Source organism: Diadema antillarum, unplaced genomic scaffold (genome assembly GCF_040938485.1).
Source record: "Diadema antillarum isolate AM-2024a unplaced genomic scaffold, OU_Dant_1.0 seq00001161_RagTag, whole genome shotgun sequence".
Classification (NCBI taxonomy): Eukaryota; Metazoa; Echinodermata; class Echinoidea; order Diadematoida; family Diadematidae; genus Diadema; species Diadema antillarum.
In genome coordinates, this window is record NW_027271970.1 from 714,114 (window position 1) to 738,262 (window position 24,149).

Below are 24,149 nucleotides of genomic sequence, written 5' to 3' on the forward strand. Positions count from 1 at the left end.
CGGTGGGTCAAAATTTCAAACAAAATATTTTTTCATTATTCTGTTTGATTCTTGTTTGAAAATATTCAAATTTTTGAAAAAATAACATTTCAGACCTTAAAGCTGAAGGGTTATTGGTGTAATTTAAGGAAAACCCTGGCACCTGAAGTAAATTTAAGCAAAATTTTGCTTTCATGAATTGCACCATATTGACAAAACTCTGTAGTCAAACTTCACCATGCAAAGTTTATATGGTTAACAACAATATATGGTTTGTGAATCAAAACTATTTGGGGTTGAATATAAAGTGAATTTTTAAGAAAATACATGAGATTTATAAATTTTTGCTAAAAATACCAATTGACATGCAATTTTTAAGATTTTAACTATTTATTGGAGGGCAGGCCAGGTCAAACTCTTACTATAACAAGTCTTTAAGAAGGGCTACCTTCCTATGTAGGTTAAATGAAATTCCAATCATTTCTTTAAAACTTGGATTTTTCACACATGGATGTTTCGGAGGTGACAGTTAACATATTAGAATGTTTCGGAGGTGACATTAATATTAACACTCACTTTTTTTGAGAATAAGTGACAATAACACAAAAACTTCTTCTTTTTATCAATGTCTTTAATAATTATAACTCGAGAACAAGAAATCAACTCCTGTTTCAAGCAGATAAACCACACAGAACAAGTGTTTTTTTACAGTTCATTAATTAGCATGGGTACCGGTAGTTTGCCTTCCATTTGGACGAAGGATGTAAGCTAAATATTGTAAGGGCAAGTCCAAGATAAGGTCCCCTCAGAAGGCAAAATTTCATCTTTGCTCAATATTGACATGTTTGGTATCATTTTGAAGCTTATGAGTTGAAGTTTTGATTTCCATGGAGGAAAAAATTATATTACGTAAATTTATGCAAATTTCAAGGGCTTCATTTGCATAAATGTGAAACACAGCGTTACGTATGGGACATTTATAAAAATTCATATTAATTCCAAGGAAAGCAAATGATATTTGATTAATATGTGGACATAAGAAGTTCATCAAATAGTTTAACTTGGTATGAAAATTTAGGGATTATGCAAATGATTATGCAAATTAGCTCGTGTCCTATCATGACATGTCCCATACGTAACAAATTGAGGTCATTTTTTTAGGTTTTTTCTGAAATTGCTAAGGTTATATTAATGCCCTTTTGGAAAGTTCTAATTTATTGTTTAGAGAAATTAAATACCATAGAAAAAAGAAAAAACAGTAAAAGGAATATTTTTTATTAGGCATTGAAATAATGTTACGTATGGGACAAATGCGTTACGTATGGGACATCCTCATACATAATGCATGTGAATGCATGTAGCTAGCTGGGAAGGTCTCTCAGTACACAAATGGTCAATCATCCTGAAGAAAGCATCCCAACATTGTAGCTACTTTTTGAGTTATAGACACTTTAAACAATACATGTACTTGACTGAACAATTTTCAGAAAGGGGGAGGGGAAAATGGCAAATTACACAATGAAAAATCAGCATTAAAGGGATGGTATAGTTTTTTGTGGAAATGGGGATTCAGTTTTCAACATTTAATGAGATGATTGGAAACTAATTATATGAATTACTAAAGAGCATACAATCCTAAGACTAGAGGAATTCAAAGTTAAGTGATGGAGATCCAAGTTGAAATGGTTGTGATATAAATATTTAAACAGAATATAAAGTAAAATGATTTTTTTTTTTATTGCAAGTGATACACAAATTGTCCTTATTCAGGTTTCAATAATAGCCACGACAAAATTCATGGGTAATCTACTCGATCACTGGGGTTCCATACAGCAGGTATTGCTTATTTATAAAAATTAATATTTCTTGTGTCAAGTTGTTTTTTATTGAAACGAAATGGCAAACTGCCCATCATCAATGGAAGTAAACACCTTCAACTATTCAAGTTTTCAGTAGTAACTATCCTGATAAAAATAGGGCATACATACTCAGGTTGGTCATAGAAATATAGAATATGATTAAATATGATTATGATGGTAAATGTTTGGGGAATATTGTTCCCTTGTCAATCTGGATCAGTATTTGAGTAGTGTCAACTGATTCCATTTCAATAATTATGCAAAAATTTGTTTATGGGTATTTTGCAAAATTATTTTGCAAAATACCCATAAACAAGTCTCTCTACACACTAAACGAATGGGGGACAAGGGGCATGCATACTCAGGTTGGTCATAAAAATATAAAAATATGATTGAATATGATTAGGATGGTGAATATTTGGGAAATATTGTTTCCTTGACAATCTGGATCAGTATTTGAGTAGTTTCAACTGATTTTACTTCAATAATTATGCAAAATACCCATAAACATGGTTCTTCACACACTAAATGAATGGGGGACAAACTGTCCCATACGTAACTGTCCCATACGTAACACGTCATGTCTGTCTTTAATTAGAACCTGTAATTAGAACTTTTTACCTAATGACACGAAACTTACCTGTGATAATCTTGAGTGTTGTGACTTTCATCACAGTGAGTTACAAGTTGTAGAATGAAATACTTTCAGAGAGTTTTGAGGTTGAAAAAAATGTTCAAAAAAACAAAAATTTTCTGGTCCCATACGTAACGGCACATATTTTCTCTTCTAGAATATAAATGTGAAGGTCATTTTTCTCCATTTTTTGCATGATCATACTTCTCCTAGATATCAATCACCATGATAAAGTTTAATATGGTCAAAAGCCATTAACACTATTTTTCAGGTCATAAAAGTCTCTGAATGTCCCATACGTAACGCGCGTGTTATCTTGGACTTGCCCGTAATCTGAAGAAACATGGCATTCCATTTTCTACCTTAACTTGAGATGAGGGTGTGAGATCATTTTAGTAATGTTTCTTTGCTCTCAGAATATTTTATTCCACAACACCAGGGAATAATCAGTTCGTTTCGGAGGTGACATTCAATGTTAACATTGTGTTAAAATATTTATTTACAGTAAGAATATGACGGACATAAGCTAGATATTGTAACCTGAAGAAACATGGCATTCCATTTTCTACCTTAAATTGAAATGAGGGTGTAAGATCATTTTAGTAATGTTTCTTTGCTCTCTGCACATTTTAGTCCACAACACCAGGGAAGAATAACTTTGTTTCGGAGGTGACATTCAATGTTAACATTGTGTTCAAGTATTCATATAGTATGTCCCCCCCAAAAAATTTACAATTAGACTTTTGCATTGATAGCACCCAATATGATTAAATCAGCTAAATTCTACTTTGGGGTCTTAAATTATAACATCTTAGCTCTATTTTGCAGAAAGCCCCAGTCAATTTGGTTAAGTGATCTCAAAGAAATGTGGATTGTTATAAAGGATGTCAGGAGTCTGATTCTTCCAAGTTCAGCACTTGGATGCTCTTGGAACTGCATATTAATGTGTAAACACATGCAGAACTTGGAGGGAAGGGATTCCTCACATGCTCTACAAAAATCCTCAATTCTCTTTGACCTCTGAAGCAAATTGAATGGGGTTTTCTGTAAGGTGTGGGCAATGAGTTATAGTTTCAATCCCTCAAATTGTATTTTAGATTGATTCACTATCTTTAAAGTTATCGTTGCGGAGGGTACCACTGTAATTTTTTGGCGGGGACATACGGTATGAATACCAAAAGCAAAAAATCTTATTTGACTTGTGTACGTTTTTGTTTGCACATAGTTTTATAAATAGATTAATTCAAGGATGTTCATGAATTCATCATCCTTGATAGTCACCATACAAATGTTATAATACTGGTGAAAGGTGTTTGGTTCATCTGGGATAAATTTTCTATACACCAGATTCATTTAAACTGTTGACATTACTAAAATATATTTTACGTATCATTCTGAATTGATTGAAAATTACCTGCAAATCATGCATATTTAACAGTCACTTTTGAGAGTAAAAAGTATAACATAAGAAAAAACGTTTTATTGTTTTTGAGGTGACACAACACAGAGACAACCCAACTTCCTCAGGTGTTAACTATTTAGTGAACATTCATGTCTTTCGTCGTGGCTTTAATTTTCATGTCTTTCTTTCAGTTCTTACATGTTATTTTGTTTGGTAATTCTCTTTCATGATAATGGATACCAGCTCATATTTTGTTTGAGATTGTAATTCATACTAATCTTTAACAGGTTTTTACAGTTGGGTAAAGAGAACAGTTTGTGTTTCCCAGCTGAAGAGAGCAGCATAATGCTTTTCTGTGATCTTGAGGGGAAAATTTGTTTTTGTTCAGTAATTTTCCCCATCAACTTCACAGAAGGTCCCGGACACAAACTGGTCTCAAATAAACCTATAAGAGACCGAAACTGGAAAAGGACAAGCTCGCCTCAATAGACAGGAGGGTTGAGTAGATACAGCAATATTAGTCAAACACATCAGTGAGAGTTTGAGGAAAGTAAGGCAATCCGTTCCAGAGTTATGGATTTTTTAAGTTTCTGCTCAGTCAAAGCTGAATGAGAAGACTTCTATAGCTTGTGATGTCACATGTGTACAAGGATATAGAGAAAGTATCAAGAAAATTCAACATACTGTATTTTCACTTTTCTTGCATAACAAAAGAACACATGACTTCTCTCTTTTGGAAGGCAGAGTAAATAACATTGCCCTAAAATACATCAGTAGCAAGTTGAAGAAATGTGCACTTTTTCAAAAAGTAAAGTTTTGTGAAATTCACTTATATTTTCCTTATATCGTTGTATGCATGTGACATCATACACTGTCGTAGTCGTCTCATCCAGCAGTGATTGCGCAGATACTTAAAAAACCCATAACTTTTGAATGGATTATCCAATTTCCCCCAAACTTTCAATGATGTGTTCTACTAATGTTGTTGCATTCACTCAATCCACATATATATGAAGTGGACTTGTCCTTTAAGAAAGGGCAAGTCCAAGCTATTTGATCACACAAGACTGAAAATTCAAAATGGGTCAATCTACATAAACTTGGTATCATTTTAAAGCTAAGAAGTTAAAATACATGAATTTCAAAAAGAAAAAGTAAAAATCCTTCTGCATAACCAGCAATAAATCAATTACTCTGCATAAATTAAAATTTAGAGTAACGCATGGGACATTCAAAAATTCTGCATTTTAAAATATATCTTTCAATTTTTACAAGTTTTTATGAAAATAAGTATGGTGACCTTAAGTCTGACTAACAAGTTATCATGACTGTGATTTTCAGTTTCTCAACTGATTAAATATGCAAATGAGGGATGGGCCAAAATTAGCATGTCCCATGCGTTACTTTTTTAGGTCATTATTTCTCATTTGCATAAAAGTTAATGATTTGATTGACCTGAAACTTTCAAAAGACCAAATTCACAATGGACCTAATCATATCCAAGAGATAAAAAGTTAGTCTGATAAATCTCATACTTGCAATTTTCAATTAAATTTAGTAACGCGTGGGACAATTTGTGTACAAGTCAATGGAAGTGTACTAAATCTTAGTCTTCTATGGGAAATGTGTACATTATTGAGGGATTTTTTGCAATTTTCTGAATTCTGACTTGAAATTTGGTGAAAAGTACCACTTTGGATAAATAATTCACAAAAGATCATTACATGCTATTTTCAAGGTCACATTCAAAGTCAAATGTCAAAAAATAAAGAATAACACAGGCATTTCATATTTTTTATTATATCTATTGTTCCGGTGGGTCTAAATCATTTGAATTTGCAAGAATTTATTAGAAATACATCTATTTAGATAATTAGTACCCCATATTAAAGTTTCTCTGAGCAAATGTGCAATTCACATCACAATATTCATAGTGACAAAAATGTCCCACGCGTTACTTGTCCCACGCGTTACTATACCTATCTTTTTATAATTGACCTTGAGAGAAAACAGTTTCATGATTTTTTCTGAAATGTTTTGTTTCAGGTACAGTAATTGTTGTAGAAAAAGATGTTTGTAATGATTTTATAGTATACCAAGTATTTTCACAATAATTGAGATAAAAGTAAAAGAAGAAAAAAAGGACAATTTTTGTGGTCCCACGCGTTACTGGAGAATAAATTTGCATAAATTAAATACTGAACGCGTTATTCTCATAATTTCTATTGTTTTGAATGAAGATACCTACTAGCTATCAAAAGCAACTCAACATATGAAGTTTCAATCTTAACAGTGCAATGTAGGGCTAAATCTTCTTGTGATGTCCCACGCGTTACTGGTGCAAAATAGCTTGGACTTGCCCGAAACCATTTTCATTTCCTTGAAATTCCAGTACTTAAAGCCAAATTCTAAGACAAAACATAATAACAAAACAAGGTAAACACCTCATCAAAATTATACTGAAATAGAACTACAAATCTTGTTTTTTTGATATTTCCCTTTCCAGTCCTGGGGACTTGTTCCTCTGTTCACTTTAGTTGTCACATAACTTCAATAATCTTAAAATATACAGTGTCATAAACAGTTGGTTCAACTTGGAAAATGTAATAACTATTGTCATATAAAAAAAAAAAAAATCACATAATTTTCTTTATGATTACCATATTGTACATGGAAATAAAACAACTAAGAATTCAAGAACAAGTTGTGCACAAGCTATAGGCATGTGGCCTTTTTGTGGAGTTTGATTATTTGATGATTTTTTTTTTACATTCTTTTTTTTTTTTAAATTGTGGACTAGGGCATGCATGAACTGCCACATGTATCACTTTGGTATCAAGGGAATTCTGGAGAGCTATGTATACAAAAGTCACTTCTGTTGTGATGATTTTGTAGATATTAAATGTATTAGAAAATGTTAATAGGTAGTGAAAAGGAACTGAAGTCTTGCCTTTCACTATCACGTAACAATATGGTGTTAACAAACGATGTCACCTCCGAAACACAAGAAAAAGCAACCTACATGGAAAGCTGTGATTGGTAAATCTTCACAACTAAATTGCTTGTTGGAAATCAAGCTTCTAAGATGAAAGCATCTATATGTTTACTTAACTAAAGCAGGAGAATTGATCTTGATTACAATATTATATATACAACAGATGGGTGTATTTTGTGCATTCTCATTGTTAAAAAAAGTGAAAAAATGTAAATTAGCCCTAAAACGTACAGTCTAGTGATAAAAAAAAGAGTGAGAGCGTTGTAGTTGATTTCTCCACTTTGAGACTTATGTTACTAAAATAAATGAAACCATTGGTGTACATGATATGGTTTCTCTTCAACAGAAATGAACAAAAAATCTTGTTAACAGTGTTTTGTCACCTCCGAAACAGTAATTTTTAGTTTTTATTGGATCTTTTATCAATCTCTAGAAAATTCTCACTTCCTGTTGCCATATTACTATTGTCATCCAAAAGAGATTCCTGTCAATTGGACAGAATCAAACAAAATTGCTTTGTCTTCGAGAAATTATCAAATATAATATGCTTGTTGTTTCGGAGGTGACAATTGTTTCGGAGGTGACAAGTGTTAACGGAAAATTTTAAATTGCTCTGAAATGAAAACAATAGGCTATATTTCTACTACCTTCCTTCAGAGATAATGTGAGGGGATATGTTACATTTTTGCAAATGTAATGTATAACTGATGTCAAGAATAAAAAAATCAAATACATAAATCTGATGTCTCGGAGGTGACAGAAATGTTAACGGAAAAGTTACATAAATTTATAAACGCTCACCAAAAAATGATAAGTTATTTGAATTAAATAATCTTTGGATCAAAGTTAAGTCAGATTGATTACTATTCTGTTTTGATGGAAATTAGCAAAGTTGAATTTTATAATTGTGAACAAGAGCCAACTCAAAAGAGGGGTTAATTGTTAACGGAAAATGTCACCTCCGAAACATAAAGTTTGGACAATTTCAGTATTTAAAGAAGACAAAGCAGAACCTGGTAAACATAATAGTTCTTAATGTTGGATACCTGTCTATCACAACAGCAACAAAAATAATGAAAAGGAATAAACAATTTAATTTGCTAGCTCTGACAAAAATACTATGTCAGAGTGAGTACACCAAAAGTGTTGGATTTCAAGCATGTAAGTGCCTGCCACATCTGAAAGAAAAAGAGAGGAAAGTTCATTAAGGTACCCAAGGTAGACACTATGGGTGGTAAGTTTATGAGAAAAAATAATGCATATCTGTCAGTGTATAAGAAAGTTATACACCAATTAGTGCCAATACTGTGTTTTACACCACTGATTGTAAAAATGGCCACATGTGAATATCAAAATACGTGAATTTAAAACAAAACAATGAAGGGAAAAAGAACAAATATATTGTAAACTGCATTCTAAAGCTTAACACTTGTACATGTTATATTTATACAGATTACAATCATTATTGCCCTGTTTAATAATGCTATGAATTTCTGGGACCCATTTCAAAAGGCTCTTTATAATGACACCTGCAAATAATACCAGACTCATGGTTTCCATAACAACGGCTGAATATCAAACTATTAATCAGCAGTGCACATTTCATTATTCTTGCCAAGGTACAATTTACCTGTACTTGCAATAGTTCCAATAATTGCAAACCTCCATGTAGAACACTGCACAGTCGACTGGAGATCAAAACAGGCCAATCAATCATTGTATTCAAATTCACAGTGTCTTTTTTTTTCCAGAACCTCATAAACCTCCAAACATTAAAGCCATTAAATTCATGTGTTCCATATAAAACAGACATTTCAATAATACCAACAGCATTCAGTTTGCATAATATACAATTTTTTGTATAGTCAGTGTCATATCACCAAACCCTGACACATCATGGTAGTACACGTTCTTGTTGTACATGAAAAGATATTGTTCCTCCACAGGTAATAACATATCAAAGTAACGTAACAGCATACATACCTCACTTGGGGTAGAATTCGGGTATTTTTGATATTCCTGTTTAATGTTAAGGTATTATTTTTTTTGTTCAAATAATGTGAGTTTGTGTATTATTATTGCCAAAGATAAATTTTGCATTTCTTCATTTATATAGAGTATTGATATTGTGTTGATGTTATGATGTAAAAAGGAATGTCCTTGATTTGTTATTTTGTGTTTGTTGAACTGTTATATTTCATCATTCTGTTGCAGGGCCCCCTAGGATAACAGTGTGTAAACCTTTGATGGGGCTACCCTGGGTAAAGAAAACTGAATATAAATAAATAAATAAATAAAGTTGAATGTGCATTAGTGACATCATCTAATTATGCCATGCTACTCATGATTATATGCGCTGAAGTCACATCACATACACTACTGGTAAGCAAACTGTCGCTGCATCTGACTCAAGACCGGAGAAATGCTCCGCCCCCACAAACCCCACAAGGCGGGGGTATTCAATGTCTCGACGAGAGGAAGAAGAGTAAACAGACGACGGCGGCGGGCCTCGCCGTAGCTGAGGACAACAAATCAATACTCCAGTCTGGACTTGCTGTGCACGAGTCATTTCTAATTAGAGAAATTCACCTGTACACTGTCCAGCCTCAGCAGTTTTGTTTGAGCTTTAAAGGGATGGTAGAGTATTGGTTGAGGTGAGTATTCAGCTTTTAACCTTTTACGTAATCCTCTATGAAATTTTAAAGAGCATACAATTCCATCAAGAGGAATTCAGAGATTATTTGATGAAAATCAGTTTTGAAATGGCTGAGATATATAAAAAAAAAGTATAACAAAGTGATCCTAATAAAATATGGGTCCCACCTTTTATTAGGATTGCTTTGTTTTGGGTATCTCAGCCATTTCAAAACCAATTTTCATCAAATAAATCTTGAATTCCTCTTATAATTGCATGCTCTTTTGTATTTCAGAAGAGGTTTTTCATTATCTCAGAATAAACATCAAGAAACGTTGAAAACCTGAAGCCCCATCTCAACCAAAACTGTACCATCCCTTTAAGTCGGGTTTGAGCTTTGCTCATCTCCGCATGAACCCTTTGCAGAGCAAAGTTCTTTTGAAAGAAGGCTTCAACAATTTCTAGTGAGGCGGAGAGCAGTAGCTGAGAATTGTATGTCTACAGCCTCTATTTGCAGACTCTTCCCTTTTTGACTAAAATTGTATCAATCTGTGTCAGTGACAATTGGAAATCAGTAGAGTGCACTCTGCATGTCCCACATTTTCAAGATTAAACTAAATATACAGAGCATGGACATAACCACAAGAAATTGTTCCTTCAGCGCTATTTTTTTCCCTTTTCCCTCCATTGCAATTTTTTCTAGACTGCCTTAAAAAAGAAGTCACAGCAATGTAATGTATGTTTTGTGTGGTTTCTGTTTAAGAAGAGCCATTAAATTAAATTTTTACCAGTGGCTCCATACAAATTATGGGCACAATAATATTCTAAGTGATCTACTTCTATACCAATGAAAAAAGGTAACAATAAATATGAAAGAGAGAAACACTATCTTTAAGTAGATGCTTTGCCTCATGTATGCATTCTGTATCCTGTTTGAATGAATTCCCCCCCCCCCCTTCAGAATTTCTTATTTCTCTCTGCAGTACTACATTATGCAGCTGTGTTTGATAGCCTCACATCAAATGTTTCCTGAGGGACTGCATTGATAGTTGAGATCTTAATCTAGCCTTGACCCTTGACCCTTAACCCTTGACCCCTTCAGTTCAGAGGATTGTTTTCATAAATCTCATCAGATCCATGAGGCTGCCTATCATAGACGTACACACAAAATTTGTACCACGATATGACTCCAAGTTTGGTGACATTCTGGCCAATGGTATATTGACTTTGATGTAAACAGCAGAATTAAAGCTGGATAGATATAAACATGCTATAGCAGATAGAAGGCTGGTTGGAAGATGAACAGATGGACAGATGCGTAGAAGGACGACATGGACGGACAACCAAAAACAAAAAGAACCTGACATCCTCATTTAAGAGGCCCAGAGGACTATCAGATAAAACACACAAGAACAGATGCACATCACAGTAGTATCACATTGATCACAACCTATAGTTAAGGGGCCCGCTCATGGGTTTCGTCAGAAAAATACCTTTTGTTCCCTTAACTTCCTTCATAAAAGTTTGCTAATTTGTCAAACAAAATGAAATTCACACGTACTGTGATCAAGCTTATTGCACAATGTGGATGGAAGCAAAACATAGCCTCACACTGTCCCTTTCAAAGGCTGTGTTTATAAAATCTAACTTGAGAGAGAGAATCATGCTTCAAAACGTGTTTGGAATGGTGTTTGCGAATGTGGTTTGAAACGCGATCCTCAGGGTGCAGCATTTCTAACCATCATACAATCGCGAATCAAGTGTTGTCACTGCGCAGCTGCTTTGTGCCGTCCGACCCAGGAAGTAAAGGTCAACTGCATACCACCAAACATGCCTCATCATTCACACAAGTAATGGGTAGAAAACACAACCGTGGAAACAGCTGGGAGTTGACCATTAAGATATAAACGCATTTCAAAACAGCATCGCAGGAAAGGCGATCATGGTTTCAAACGCATTTCAAAACGCCCTTTGAATGGCATTTCAAAAATGGCGTTTCTAAATGCGTTTGAAAACACAGTTTGCATTTATATAACCCCCGAAAATGCCTCAAACGTGTTTAGGATCGTGATTCTGCCTCTGAAAATTTTTAGATAAATGCAGCCATAGAAACTGGAATAAAAAAAGCAGACATGCAGGGCGAGCCAATGAATCATACAATGTACATATTGGGAGAAAAAAAAAAAAGATGTTTTAACCTTGTCTCTATAAATGACTTTCGTCATGAACTTTCATATTACTTGCATCCAGGACTATAAAATCTACTCACGGTTCTAGTACGGCTTGCTCCACAAGGTCTATCTTGTTCTGGACGAGAACCAATGGAATGTTACCAACTTCTTCCTCGACCTTTGCCCTCCACTTGTCGATGGCTTCGAATGAATCTCTGTCCACCGTTGAGAAGACTAATACACCGGCCTGGGCACCTGCGATGTACACAAATCGAGGGATATCAAATCATCACGGTTTTGTAACAGAGCTGCCAAACTCTGCAGACCCTGAAACCCCCTAAAAAATAAATTCTGATGGCAACAATTCATATGTGGGGTTTCAGAAATGAGGAAAGTTGGACAAATTACTTCTGCAAAATCAAGTTAGGTAAATAAACAGATTATGCAATATTTCAAAACTACACTGTCTTAACTTTTTGGATAAAGAAAAGTCTTTATACTACATGACTGGTGTAAACATACTACATGGTACTTGACCACTCTGTGATACACTCCACAATTTATTGTGCAGAAGAGTCTACATTTTTATATGCAAAAAACAAACAAACAAACAAACAAACAAACAAACAAAATAATACTGAACAAGTTGCTCCTTTGTATGAAATATTTTAATGTACAATGAAAGAGCTACATTGTACCATGAAGGGTGGGGATGGTGGTCAGATAAAAATGTATTGTTGGGACCGCCGAGTTGGTACCCAAGACAGTTAGAGTTAAACTCTAAGGGACACAAGAAGAAACCAGGCAACTAGTCATTTCCATGGTTCATGTCTCAAAAGTAGTGTTTTATTCCAGCTCGCAAGATCACATAACTATCACACGCCAGTGCTCATTCCTAGACTGCCTTTTACTCCAGTCAGCGTCCCAAGATATACTCCTCAACACTCACTCTTAATTTCTTACATTATCAAAGCATCATTCATCACCTTCTTGTATACAATGACTGTCTTCTACAGTGACCGTTACCAACGACCATTTGTGGTCTGGTCTGGGGACAGGGAGTCTACTTGGGGGTGATAAACTCTAGGGGGCTCGTCCGTGGTAAGGGGAAAGGAAGAACCACAGATACAAACAATGTTCTCAGTTAATGTGTCCGCCCATAAGACTTGCCCTACCAACTTTCAAGTGGAGTCCCAATTTGCCTAACTCTGGGACCGTAACACTCTTCCCCCCTTTGAAAAAGAGGTATTGTCCGCAATACCAGAATGCGAGAGAGAAATGTGTTAACGATACATCAAATTTTTGACCCCAAAGAACCTTCCAATTAAATGAAATTGTAAATAAATGTCAAATCATAACGAAATATGTTTTTTTTTTTAAACATTGACGAACCTACTCCAAAAAGTTTTGAAAAAAAGGGAACAGAAAAGAAGTCGAGACACAATGACCCCAATACAAGAGAGACATATGTTTCATAAAAATCTATGCTAACTCTGACAACAGATACGAAAATCTATACTAACTATTCTACGTACATGTATAAGCTTACACATACTCACACTTCATGATATTTAACAACAAACTGGAAAATGAAACAAAGAGCACTAACACCGGCTGAAGAAAAAAAAATGGCACGGAATTGCATCTCCCCTATTGGAGACAGGAAACAAAATCACTTTAAAAACAACATAATAATGACCACACCAAATGCATGATAGACAGTGCAGACAGGTGCCGACCGTCTATGGTCACCCGCCTACTAGAATTCCTTATTTATTACTCAGACCAGAAGTCGGGCACAAACCATGCAGATGACGGAATTATGTAGCTGGACATTATCAAAATACATCTCAGAGTTATCTTTCCCAAGTTTATGGAGCAGGCACATGCCTCAAGTCTGACCTCATGTAACCTCCTATACTGTGCAGGCTCATGCCAAGGAGAGTGGAATTAGCTAATCTGATTGGTCAGTGAACGCACCCCTTGTGGACTAATCAAATGCTCAATAGAGGAAAAACATTGAGAAAGGAACAAGAGAGAGAGAGAGAGAAACAGAGGAGGGGAGCTAGAGGAAAGGAAGGGAGAGAAGCGGAGGGAACTGAGCGGTAAAATTAAAGAGGAAACCCATTTCTCCGAAATAAAAACTCCAAGTATCCAACATGTGTCATGCGCATCAGTAACAACAGTTTGTATGTACATCAACAAAACGAGTAACTCTACATTGTAACAACGCTCGTGCCCAAGCTAAAACAAAATGAAACACATCAGCAAATTATAATAGTGCTGCTACAATAAAGAAAAGGATGGTTTTCAGCAAAGAGAGCAAAGAAGTGGAAGAACTGAACGAGAGATAGAAATACAAACAGAGTGAGATGAATTGGTGAAGAATACATTGAAAAATCCGAGGAAAGGAAGGGAGCAGCGTCTTTGCAATAAAAACAATTAAAAGAAAAGACTGTACTAATACACAATACGGAGCACCTCCATCAGGGTTTGTAAACTAGAATGCCTGTACCATCCATTTTACAAGATGGATAATCAAACAAAGGCAAGACGATTTCTTTTAACATACAACACAGCATTGGTAAAAACGTCAAATTACATTCATATAATCACAATGCGAAAAAAATGGCACAGCTAATGAGCGAGTGGAAGAAATACCTATTTACATAGAGAATGGGGGAGACAGAGGTAGAAATAGAAAGGGAGAGGAAGGGGGAAGAGAGGGGAAAAGACTGCCTCAACAGCAACAAAAGCAAAAAAAAAAAAATGGATACATGTTCGTTTTCCTGTAGGCTCATGAATTATACATCGCTTATTGGCTGTAGGTAATAAAAAAAAATTACACAACAAACATTTTGAACAGGACTTACTGTTCTCATGGCACATACAGCGATCATGACTACGATACTACTACAGTATCTTAGTCACCGAAAAGACATTAATCAAGCAGTAAACAAAAATGCATTCTTACAGCGTCCACAATCACATAACGCAACGATAATGGCAGTCACAACAATCAGAGGCGGCAGAAAGAAAGAAAGAAAAAAAAAAGAGAAATCCTCCAAACATCGTAAAACATTTGCCATGGCCCCTGTGACCCTTTGCAGTCCATTGACTGAGAGAGAGAAAAAAAAGTGTGCAGTGGGCGAAGGGAGGGAGAGCCAATAAAACCAACGTGTTAGTTCTCCTTACAGTTCTCCATCACTCATAGTCTTTCTGCAGTACTTTGGCATGATAAAGCTAAAACAAGGTTAAAATGTTGTTTATCAGAGCCGACTGATAATCTTAACTCTATTTACAAGTATACACACAAATATAAGCTTAAGTCAAATGATATACTATGCGAACCTCTACGTGTACTTGTACTTTGGGAACCCAATATGGAAAGTTATTGCTAAGGTACGGCTTCAATCTATCGTGGTGAACCACTTTTGGCTGAGACTTAATCTGTCTAATCACAAACAGCTGAACATTTAAATCTTTCTAGTAACAAATCGTTCAGTTTACGTGTTACGACAAATAAAGCAACTTCGGCCACTATCTAACAAATTTCGTACGACCAGGGACCAATTGCTGCCTGAAATTCAATCCAGCGAGACGTCTTTTTCTGAGACGCAGGGCAATATAGCCTCCTTACACCCACAAAATTCGTTAAAAATCGGGAAAAGTTTTCAACTATTGCCAAACCGTGATCAACGGTGATCGATTAATGCGTATCTTCCAGAGTTTTGTGTGATCGACATGAAAGACTTACCCTCCATTTAAACTGTGTAAACACTCCTCTCGCTATGTTTTCGATAAACTGTCGCTATATTCCTATATGTATGCTGTTACAAGTTGGATCATTGCTGCCTGAAAATTTCAGCTATGGCGACTTTGTCGGAGTCGCAGGGCAAGTTACCACTAACAACATACACATCTGAACAACAATGCGCATCATTGAATTATTCCTCTTATTCTTCATTTTAGGCACCTTCATCATCATCTTATTGACAACCCTGACAAGTGGGTTTCAATTTCATCTTCATCGTGCCGATTTCACCATTTTTCATTGTTAACCTTATGCGCAAAATCTTTCATGCAGTTTCTACAGAATATCGAAAACTAACATAAACTGACAATAGCACACAGTCATAGAACGAAAGGAACTCCACAAATGTTTGCTTGCATTAAAGATATGTGTGCAGTTAAGCTACAACACCAGGGTTGAGTGTATAATGATGTGAAACATAATGACAATAACTTTTTGGTCCAAACAATAATTGACGGAGAATGAGCACATACAATACCAGTTTCCGAGTCCAATGTTAGACCTTCATGTGCCTGTATGAGGTATATTCTTGGCCCCAGTGTTCGATTCTTGGCTGTCTTGATTCTCTGTCGCACTCATAGTCGCTAGTCATGTGGATGGTCGTATATGGTCGCTGCATCCTCGTTGCCATGGTGATATGTGCCGGGTCTATCCGATGTGCTCCCTGTCCAACAAAGATGTATCCTTAGTCGCGATGACGAAGTTATGATATGATCCGTCCATGTTCCTGCCAGCGCCTGCCATACTCAGCAACCAGACTTGAAGTAGCTCAGCAGAAGTTGTTGTCATCATCGAACCCGTCGCCACTAGCTTGCCTCCATCAGTGCTATCTCCATGACTGACGTCCTCGCCTTGGATCATGAAATCCTTGATGACGAAGTTGAATTTGCTACCATCGTATCCAAATGCTTTCAAATGACTTCCAAGAGAGGAAGAGTTCTGTGTTGACTTTGGTAATGTTTTCCCAAGAAGGCCATGTCTCCCCATCTCCTTTTCTCTGATCACAGTGTCACAGAAAACACTTGCGATAACCATTGATCCTTTTTCCGATAATTTCATTCGCTTGTGGGCATGGGCTGCTACAAGAGCTACTGATGCCATCAACAGTATGAGAGTTAGGGCCTTCATCGTGTTCAATGTCCTTGAGTTGAGAGTTATTTAGCAAATCTCATACTGGTAATCATAGTTCAAGCAAGTCGCCGGCTATTGCCTTGTCCTAGCTCTTCCCTTCCTCACAACATGCAAACTTGCCATGTCGCTTCGATATGGCGTCTTCCCGAAATTAAATAATCACTGCTTTACCGCTGCCACCATTGTTGGGACCGCCGAGTTGGTACCCAAGACAGTTAGAGTTAAACTCTAAGGGACACAAGAAGAAACCAGGCAACTAGTCATTTCCATGGTTCATGTCTCAAAAGTAGTGTTTTATTCCAGCTCGCAAGATCACATAACTATCACACGCCAGTGCTCATTCCTAGACTGCCTTTTACTCCAGTCAGCGTCCCAAGACATACTCCTCAACACTCACTCTTAATTTCTTACATTATCAAAGCATCATTCATCACCTTCTTGTATACAATGACTGTCTTCTACAGTGACCGTTACCAACGACCATTTGTGGTCTGGTCTGGGGACAGGGAGTCTACTTGGGGGTGATAAACTCTAGGGGGCTCGTCCGTGGTAAGGGGAAAGGAAGAACCACAATGTTCTCAGTTAATGTGTCCGCCCATAAGACTTGCCCTACCAACTTTCAAGTGGAGTCCCAATTTGCCTAACTCTGGGACCGTAACAGTATCAATTCGAAGAATATCCGAGTCTGTTGAGGATAAATGATTGAAAAAAGAAAGAGGAATGATGACTGGTGGGCAGGAAGGTAGGAAAGAGTGATTGATGGCAAAAAAAAGACGACCAGAGAAGGAAAACATGAAGGGCAAAAAAGCAGAGATGAGGAGATGGATGTAGCAATATGGATAAAAGTGAAATGAGAATCTACATGTACGCACTGAAGGTTAAACATTTTTTTTTTCTCTCTCTCTTTCCCCCAGGGACTAGAGATGAAACAAGTAGCGCAACAACATTGTAGCATGTGATCAAATTTGAAGCATGCTTTGACATTATGCAATGATAACTCCCAGAATTAATGCTGTGTGTCAAGTAAGGAGAATAAACTCTGGATCACTAGGAATACATGTACACCAGGTCTGTACTTGTAAAAATAAAGTGTGGTGAGTAAAAAAAAGCACTATCAGTTTAGCTAGGCAGCACTGAGTTTGATCGCTAAAAGATAATGATATTTAGTGCGATGTATCAATATAAAAAACCCCCAAAACATCACTACCTAATGTGCATGTACAATGACATTTCCCAACCTTGCTTCATTGTACTTCGAGCATTTTGTTGGATCAGTTGCATGAATATTGTTATTAAAGGCATAGTGCACACAGCTGTCGTATGTGGTTTTGTGGGCTCTACCTCAAGATCTATGGAGAGTCTATGCACTTTGGCTGTTTTGCTCTTCTTCTATTAGAATCACTTGCACTGTACAACGTGTAGTTCTGCAGGTACTGTATAAACTACATGTAGTCTGCTAATTTGCAATCCAATACCACACTCCAGTTGGCTTGATGAATAGAACAAATGGAGTAATGGTCCTGATGAAATATTGTATTTCATCAAAATTGGATAAAAAATTTAGAAAGATATGTATGTCGTTCCAGGATTTCACGTTTTCACAAAATAGCAATAAATCAGTACATAGCAAACTAAATGCAAATATAAAGACCACAGAATCTCACTGATTCACTGTTTACCCACAAATCTTCACTACACATCCCCTTCTCTTGACATGAAATCCTAAAGAAAAACTTGTACCCTTCATAATAATCCTTTCAGATGTTTTCAATAATCCACCAATTACAACTTTGTATGACTTGAAAGGCAAAAAGATTATTGCAAGTGCTATTAAACTCAGCAAAATGTCAATCATTTTGATGATCTCTCTGTGTACAAAGCAAGGAGTTGACAGGATCCACCTCCGCAAATTTGCATTCTAATATTGTGGGTGTGACCAATACCAACCTATGGTTAAAACAAAACAAAACAAAACAAAACAAAACAAAACAAAACAAAACAAAACAAAACAAAACAAAACAAAACAAAACAAAATAAACAAAACAAATAAAACAAAAACAAACTTGAACTTTCCTCATTATAATTTTTGAGTCAAATTTTGCTGAAATTCATCCATCCTGTCGCCCTGACTTTTACTGATTAAAGTCTAAACTTGCACATATACCCTGAAACTGAACTTCATGCACGGCTATCGATGCGAGAGAAATTTGAACGGTTTTGCATTTTTCATTAAATCAAATACCATGTCCAGTTAGAGATGATTTTTGATCAATCAGATGATGGCCAGTCAAATTTTCATTGAGTTTTTCTTCCTGCAGCTTTGAGCCAAGCCTGTATCACTGTCAATTATCTCAAGGCAGAAGACTTCATTGCCCCTTTTGAAAAATGGGGCAAAATTGGGGGAAAAATGGGGCAAAATTGATAATTTCACTCCACTGATTCTACTGTACACATAAGTTTCAAATCCAGCTTTAGAATACCGGTACATGATGAATTTGCCACTGATGCACCCTATACCATCTACACCTATACCATTCCTTTAATAAACATTTGGGAACGCATGGTGATATGCGCCATACCTTTAAACATTTGGGGATGCGTGGTGACATGCAAGAAGAGACCACAATGTGTTTACACTCTTCGTGACAAGAACGCTAGGCAAGAAATCAAATTACGGTGGGAAACAAAAATTATTCATGGCAACAGACGGAACCACTGAAGCAGAAACATTTGATCTCATCACTGAGTTAATTGATTTCCACAATGTTAGATTCTCTGATGAAGTTTAAATGTTTCTTTTGTGGTATATTTCCATCTCAAAACAATTTGAGCAAAAACATCAAATGGCATCCATCATAGTGCAATCGACTAAACAGTAATCCTTCCTTGATATCAGTGACATGTTGGTATTATTTGCTCTTAAAGTTTCAGGCCTTGTTATGGAAATGGTAAAATACTAAGTGACATTTTCATTGTTTTCAGATGTTTGTACCCCAAGAAAAAAAACAACATATAGAAATGAAATATTACATTGTTTAATTCTTGCCTTCTTACTTCCCTTTCTATCATGCCTGAGCTCACCTTTCATCTTCAATATTCATAATCCTTTAAGATCTTTGTCTACAAGTTACAATTCAAATGTGATTTTTTTTTTTTTTGTATACTACAGTATACACTGAAAAAATGGTGAATGTGAAAATTTTAGAGCAAAATTCATCTTTAAAATTCATCTTTTTAAAGTTTATATGGACGTGATGAAAACTCTGCAACTAATTTGCCCATCTGATGTGAGCATTAGTTTAAAACAAAATAAATAAAGCGCTCAATTCTACCAAACCCTGAAAACAATTTCCCAACTACAAAGGCATTAACATTCAGCCTTGGAAGCCAACATGCATGTACTGTGATGTTATGAAATCAAACATCAACTTCTTTTCACGAGCTCAAAACTCAATATGACAAGAAGCTGCCAGTGGCTCAGACACATCTTGTCACTGCGCATCACTTTAATAAATTTCTACCTCGCTGGAATCGGTAACCAAATAGGAGAGTCTCCACACTCGGCTTCATCTTCCGCCTACCTGTCAACGCTGGTAATGGAACAGGAGGATGAAGGAGGAGAGAGAGATGCGAGATGAGGGAGAGGGAGAGAGAAAGACGGGAGAGAGCATTATAGAAAGAGAAGAGAGAGAGAATGAGAAACAGAAAAAGAGAGAGAAGCATGTACTCAGGAAGAGATGGAGAGGAGATATCATATAGGAAGAGATGGAAAAAAATGAGAGAGATGGAGGAAGAAGATAGAGGCACAGAGGGCTGAATTCACGAAGGTGGTTTAAACTTAGACCATGGTATAAATTTAGACCATGATCTAAAATAAGTGTGGAATAGGCATACCTTTGACATGCGTTTATTTTAAACATGCATTTGTTTACTGGATGTAGTATGTTGGTGTACACAATCTGTCACTTGTACTTTCACAGAAGAGTGGTTTACATAAACCATGGTTTAAATTTAAAGCACCTTTGCGAATTCGGGCCAAAGAGGAGATTTAAAAAAAATGGAGAGGAAGTGAGGAGAGATAGAAAAACACAGAAAAAGATATGGAGATCTCAGAAAGAAGACAGGAGGAAAGATAAAGATGGAGAGAAGAACAAGGAAAGGAGAGTGAAGAGAGAAAGAAAAAGAGAGGAATAGAATGGGAGATATAGAGAGAGGAAAGAAGAGAGAGGAAGAGAAGACAGAGAAGGAGTGAAGAGAAAAAAAGGAAAGAGGAAGTGGGAAGAGGCAGAAAAAGATTAAAAAAAAAGAATAAGAGATATAGAAAGAAGAGTAAAGAGAAAATAAAGATGGACAGAAGAGAAAGGAAAGGAAAGATTGAAGAACAAATAAAGATGTAGGGAGAAGAGAGAGAGAGGGGTAGAGAGAGAGAAAAGAAAGAAAAGGGGAGGAAGTATATATTAGGACAGAGAGGAAAAAGATAGACATGGAAGGAATAGAGAGAAGAGATGAAGAGATGAGAGAGAGAGAGATATATTCTAAAGTAGATAGTGAGATGGAGAAAAGAGAGTAGGGAGGGGGAGATAGCTCACCTCGGTAATATGATTTGGTAATGGCATCAAACTCCTCCTGACCAGCTGTATCCCACAACATCAGTCTCACATCCTCATCATTGAATCTGCGAAGGGGAAATTAAGGCATCAAGTTGATCAACACTCCACTCCGTCTTGAATATTAAACGTATACAGTCACGACGTGAGCCCAATAACTGATACACTTGACAATAAATATGTGTATTGCGAGATGGAGCGAGGAAAGGGTGGCACAGAGAGGAGTTTAAAGGCAACATTCACCATTTGCAGATGAAACAAAAACCCGGCTTTAGTGCTTCAAAATAGTTCTAAAATGTGAGTTAGGGATAGAAACAACCAAAGTTAAATTGTTAATCAGTATAATCAATGATGAATATTGTAACATAAAATGTGAACAAAAGTTGTTTCTAGAATAAACTGTCTACACAGTTGTGGTTTATTGAGAAAAATAGTGAAATCTCCTATTTAATCTTAGGCTTCATTGCGAAATCTATGATGCCTTGTGATACAACTGACCCACCCACATACAGTATGGATCAAATGTGATAACTTGTCACATCTTTTAAACCACTGCTCGGGCGAAATCTATGATGCTTTGTGATACAACTGACCCACCCACATACAGTATGGATCAAATGTGATAACTTGTCACATCTTTTAAACCACTGCTCCCAATGACAAACAATACCTTTAACAGGAAAGAAGACGGATGCATGCAGGAGGAAGACGGATGAGGGAGTAGGGAGAGGAAGAAAGTGGTATGAGAAAATAAAAAGAGATACAGCAGAGACAGATCATTATTCATCTACACAGTAGTCTGCAAACATCAGAACTGCTTTCAGATGACAGTGTACTCCCTGCTGGCATGGCATAAAAGCATATCATTTCTAGACTCTACTATCATAAAACTGCAAGTATGTATGCAACTATTCATTTTTTGCATACAGTATTTGACTGCCTTTCAGATGGTTGTGTTTGTTCTTCATTGTAGGGGATGATATACTATAAGGATGCAGGTTGCTATATCGGTCTGCGATTGTGTGGTTGACATTTAACTTCAAATAGGAATAAAAATTGACTTCTGATTTTGACACAACTTTAATGGTTTAATAACAGACCATTGATAAAAAAAGAAATTAAATGTATGCTTTTTTCTTGACTCAAAGGTTTTCCTCATTTAATACAGAACGATAGCCCTCGCCATACCGGTTTACTAGTGTACTCACACCTGCCCACTCCCAAACCCAGAGTACGATATATTACTCAGTATAGAATTACAGTGTACTCTAGAAGCACAAACAGGATTTGTTTCCTGCCACCACCACACATGATTGAAGGATCAGTGGAGAGTTGTGAGGTCACAGAGAATGACCTTTGACCTTTGCATGTAACAAGAACTTTTATGGCTTACAGCAGGGTCCCTTTGCTGTGTACACATCAGGTTTCTCCCTGGTATATAGCTTTACAGTGACTGGGAAGGTTAGATTCATATTTGTCCACAAAAATGTTGGATCTACACCAAATATATGAAGGAATGGACAAATCAAAACGTGAAAACAAAAACAAAAACAGAAGCTGCTTCCTGATATATATACCAGTGTGGAAATTGCAGAAAGTTGTTGTGATTTTGAGTATATGTAATCATCATCTTTATCATCATCATTATCATAATTACTACTGTACATGTACATATGTACTAGCATCATCATCTTCATCATCATTACTTCATAATGCTTGAAGCAATACATGTATTTGTCAAATCAAATACAGTGTATAAAAAGAAACCAAAAAAAAAAAATACTGAGGAAATGTTTTATACCCATTTTTAATAGCAGCAGCTGAACTACAGCTCTGCCCAAAGTATACAATTTGTAGTAAACTGAGACTACAAAGGGTATCACAAGAGAGATAATGTATTCTTTCATGTACTCTCTCCTGATTGATATCCCACATTTTCATTTGTAGAAAAGCAGTTTCTGCTCAGGGTAAGCATCTTCCAAGAAATACTCTATGATTTCCTCATAGACATGGGCAAACATGTATACCATACACATCCTTTAATACAAAAAAAAAAGAAGAAAACTTGCAATGTCTTGGCAAACAACTTGCAGTTGTACATTATTTATGGTTGTTAGAATTGAACAAACTGAACTGAATCAAATACACACACACAAAAAAAATGATACATGACTGATACTGGGGAAAAAAGGCAGATAGGAAATACAAGTCCCTTTTCTATGCCACAGACTGGAAAATTCCAACTGATGCACTGGTATACTCACTCTATTTGTCTTTCAAGGAAGTCCACACCTATTGTTTTCTTGTAGTCCTTTGTGAAAATGCCTTTACAGTACCTCTGGATCATGCTCGACTTCCCCACCGCTCCATTGCCGACGATCACCACCTTGATGGCTATCTCTATGTCCTCCTCCTTCATTGTGATTTGGTTTAATATTTCAGTTCAGTTCAGGCAAGTCCCTGATTGGCTAAAAGTTTCTGGGAGGTCAAGCGTGCTCCGCTCTGATTGGTCTACCAGCACTGTGAGGTACTTTTTTCTCCAAAGGGCTGCACAGTGGAGAATATCACCTGTCACAAACAAACAGGTTGCCCTTCCTCATGTGACTTTAAAGCTGCTGTCTAGCTCTTGGCCAAATTGTCTGTATAAAGGAAAAATAACTTAAAGCATCAGTGAAAAATGAACAAACCATCATGTACTATCTAATCATTCCTCAATACATGCAATTGAGTGTACTTGTAGTTGTTGAGTACTCTTTACACAAGTTTTGTAGGTACAGAATCTAGAAAGGTCAACGTCAGCATGGAACATTTTGCAGTCTTTTTTTTTTTTTTTTTGTCCGGCAAGTTGAATTTCATTTAAATAAAAATGCAACTTATCTGTTAAAGAATTTATAAACAAACAAGAAAAGTTCATTGAAATTG

The 24,149-nt window shown here is 36.2% G+C and overlaps 1 protein-coding gene across 1 annotated transcript in view; it reads right to left on the reverse strand.

Moving 5' to 3' along the window:
• Positions 1-23,824, reverse strand: part of LOC139744346 (ras-related protein Rab-23-like) — a 29,009-nt gene extending 5,185 nt beyond the window's left edge. The window contains exons 1-3 of the mRNA XM_071654788.1: positions 23,492-23,824; positions 21,210-21,295; positions 11,774-11,930 (exon numbers count right to left, since the gene is read on the reverse strand). Coding sequence (XP_071510889.1) covers positions 11,774-11,930; positions 21,210-21,295; positions 23,492-23,646 — 398 coding nt within the window. The 5' untranslated portion in view covers positions 23,647-23,824. The remainder of the gene's footprint in view (positions 1-11,773; positions 11,931-21,209; positions 21,296-23,491) is intronic.
• Positions 23,825-24,149: the final 325 nt, after the last annotated feature.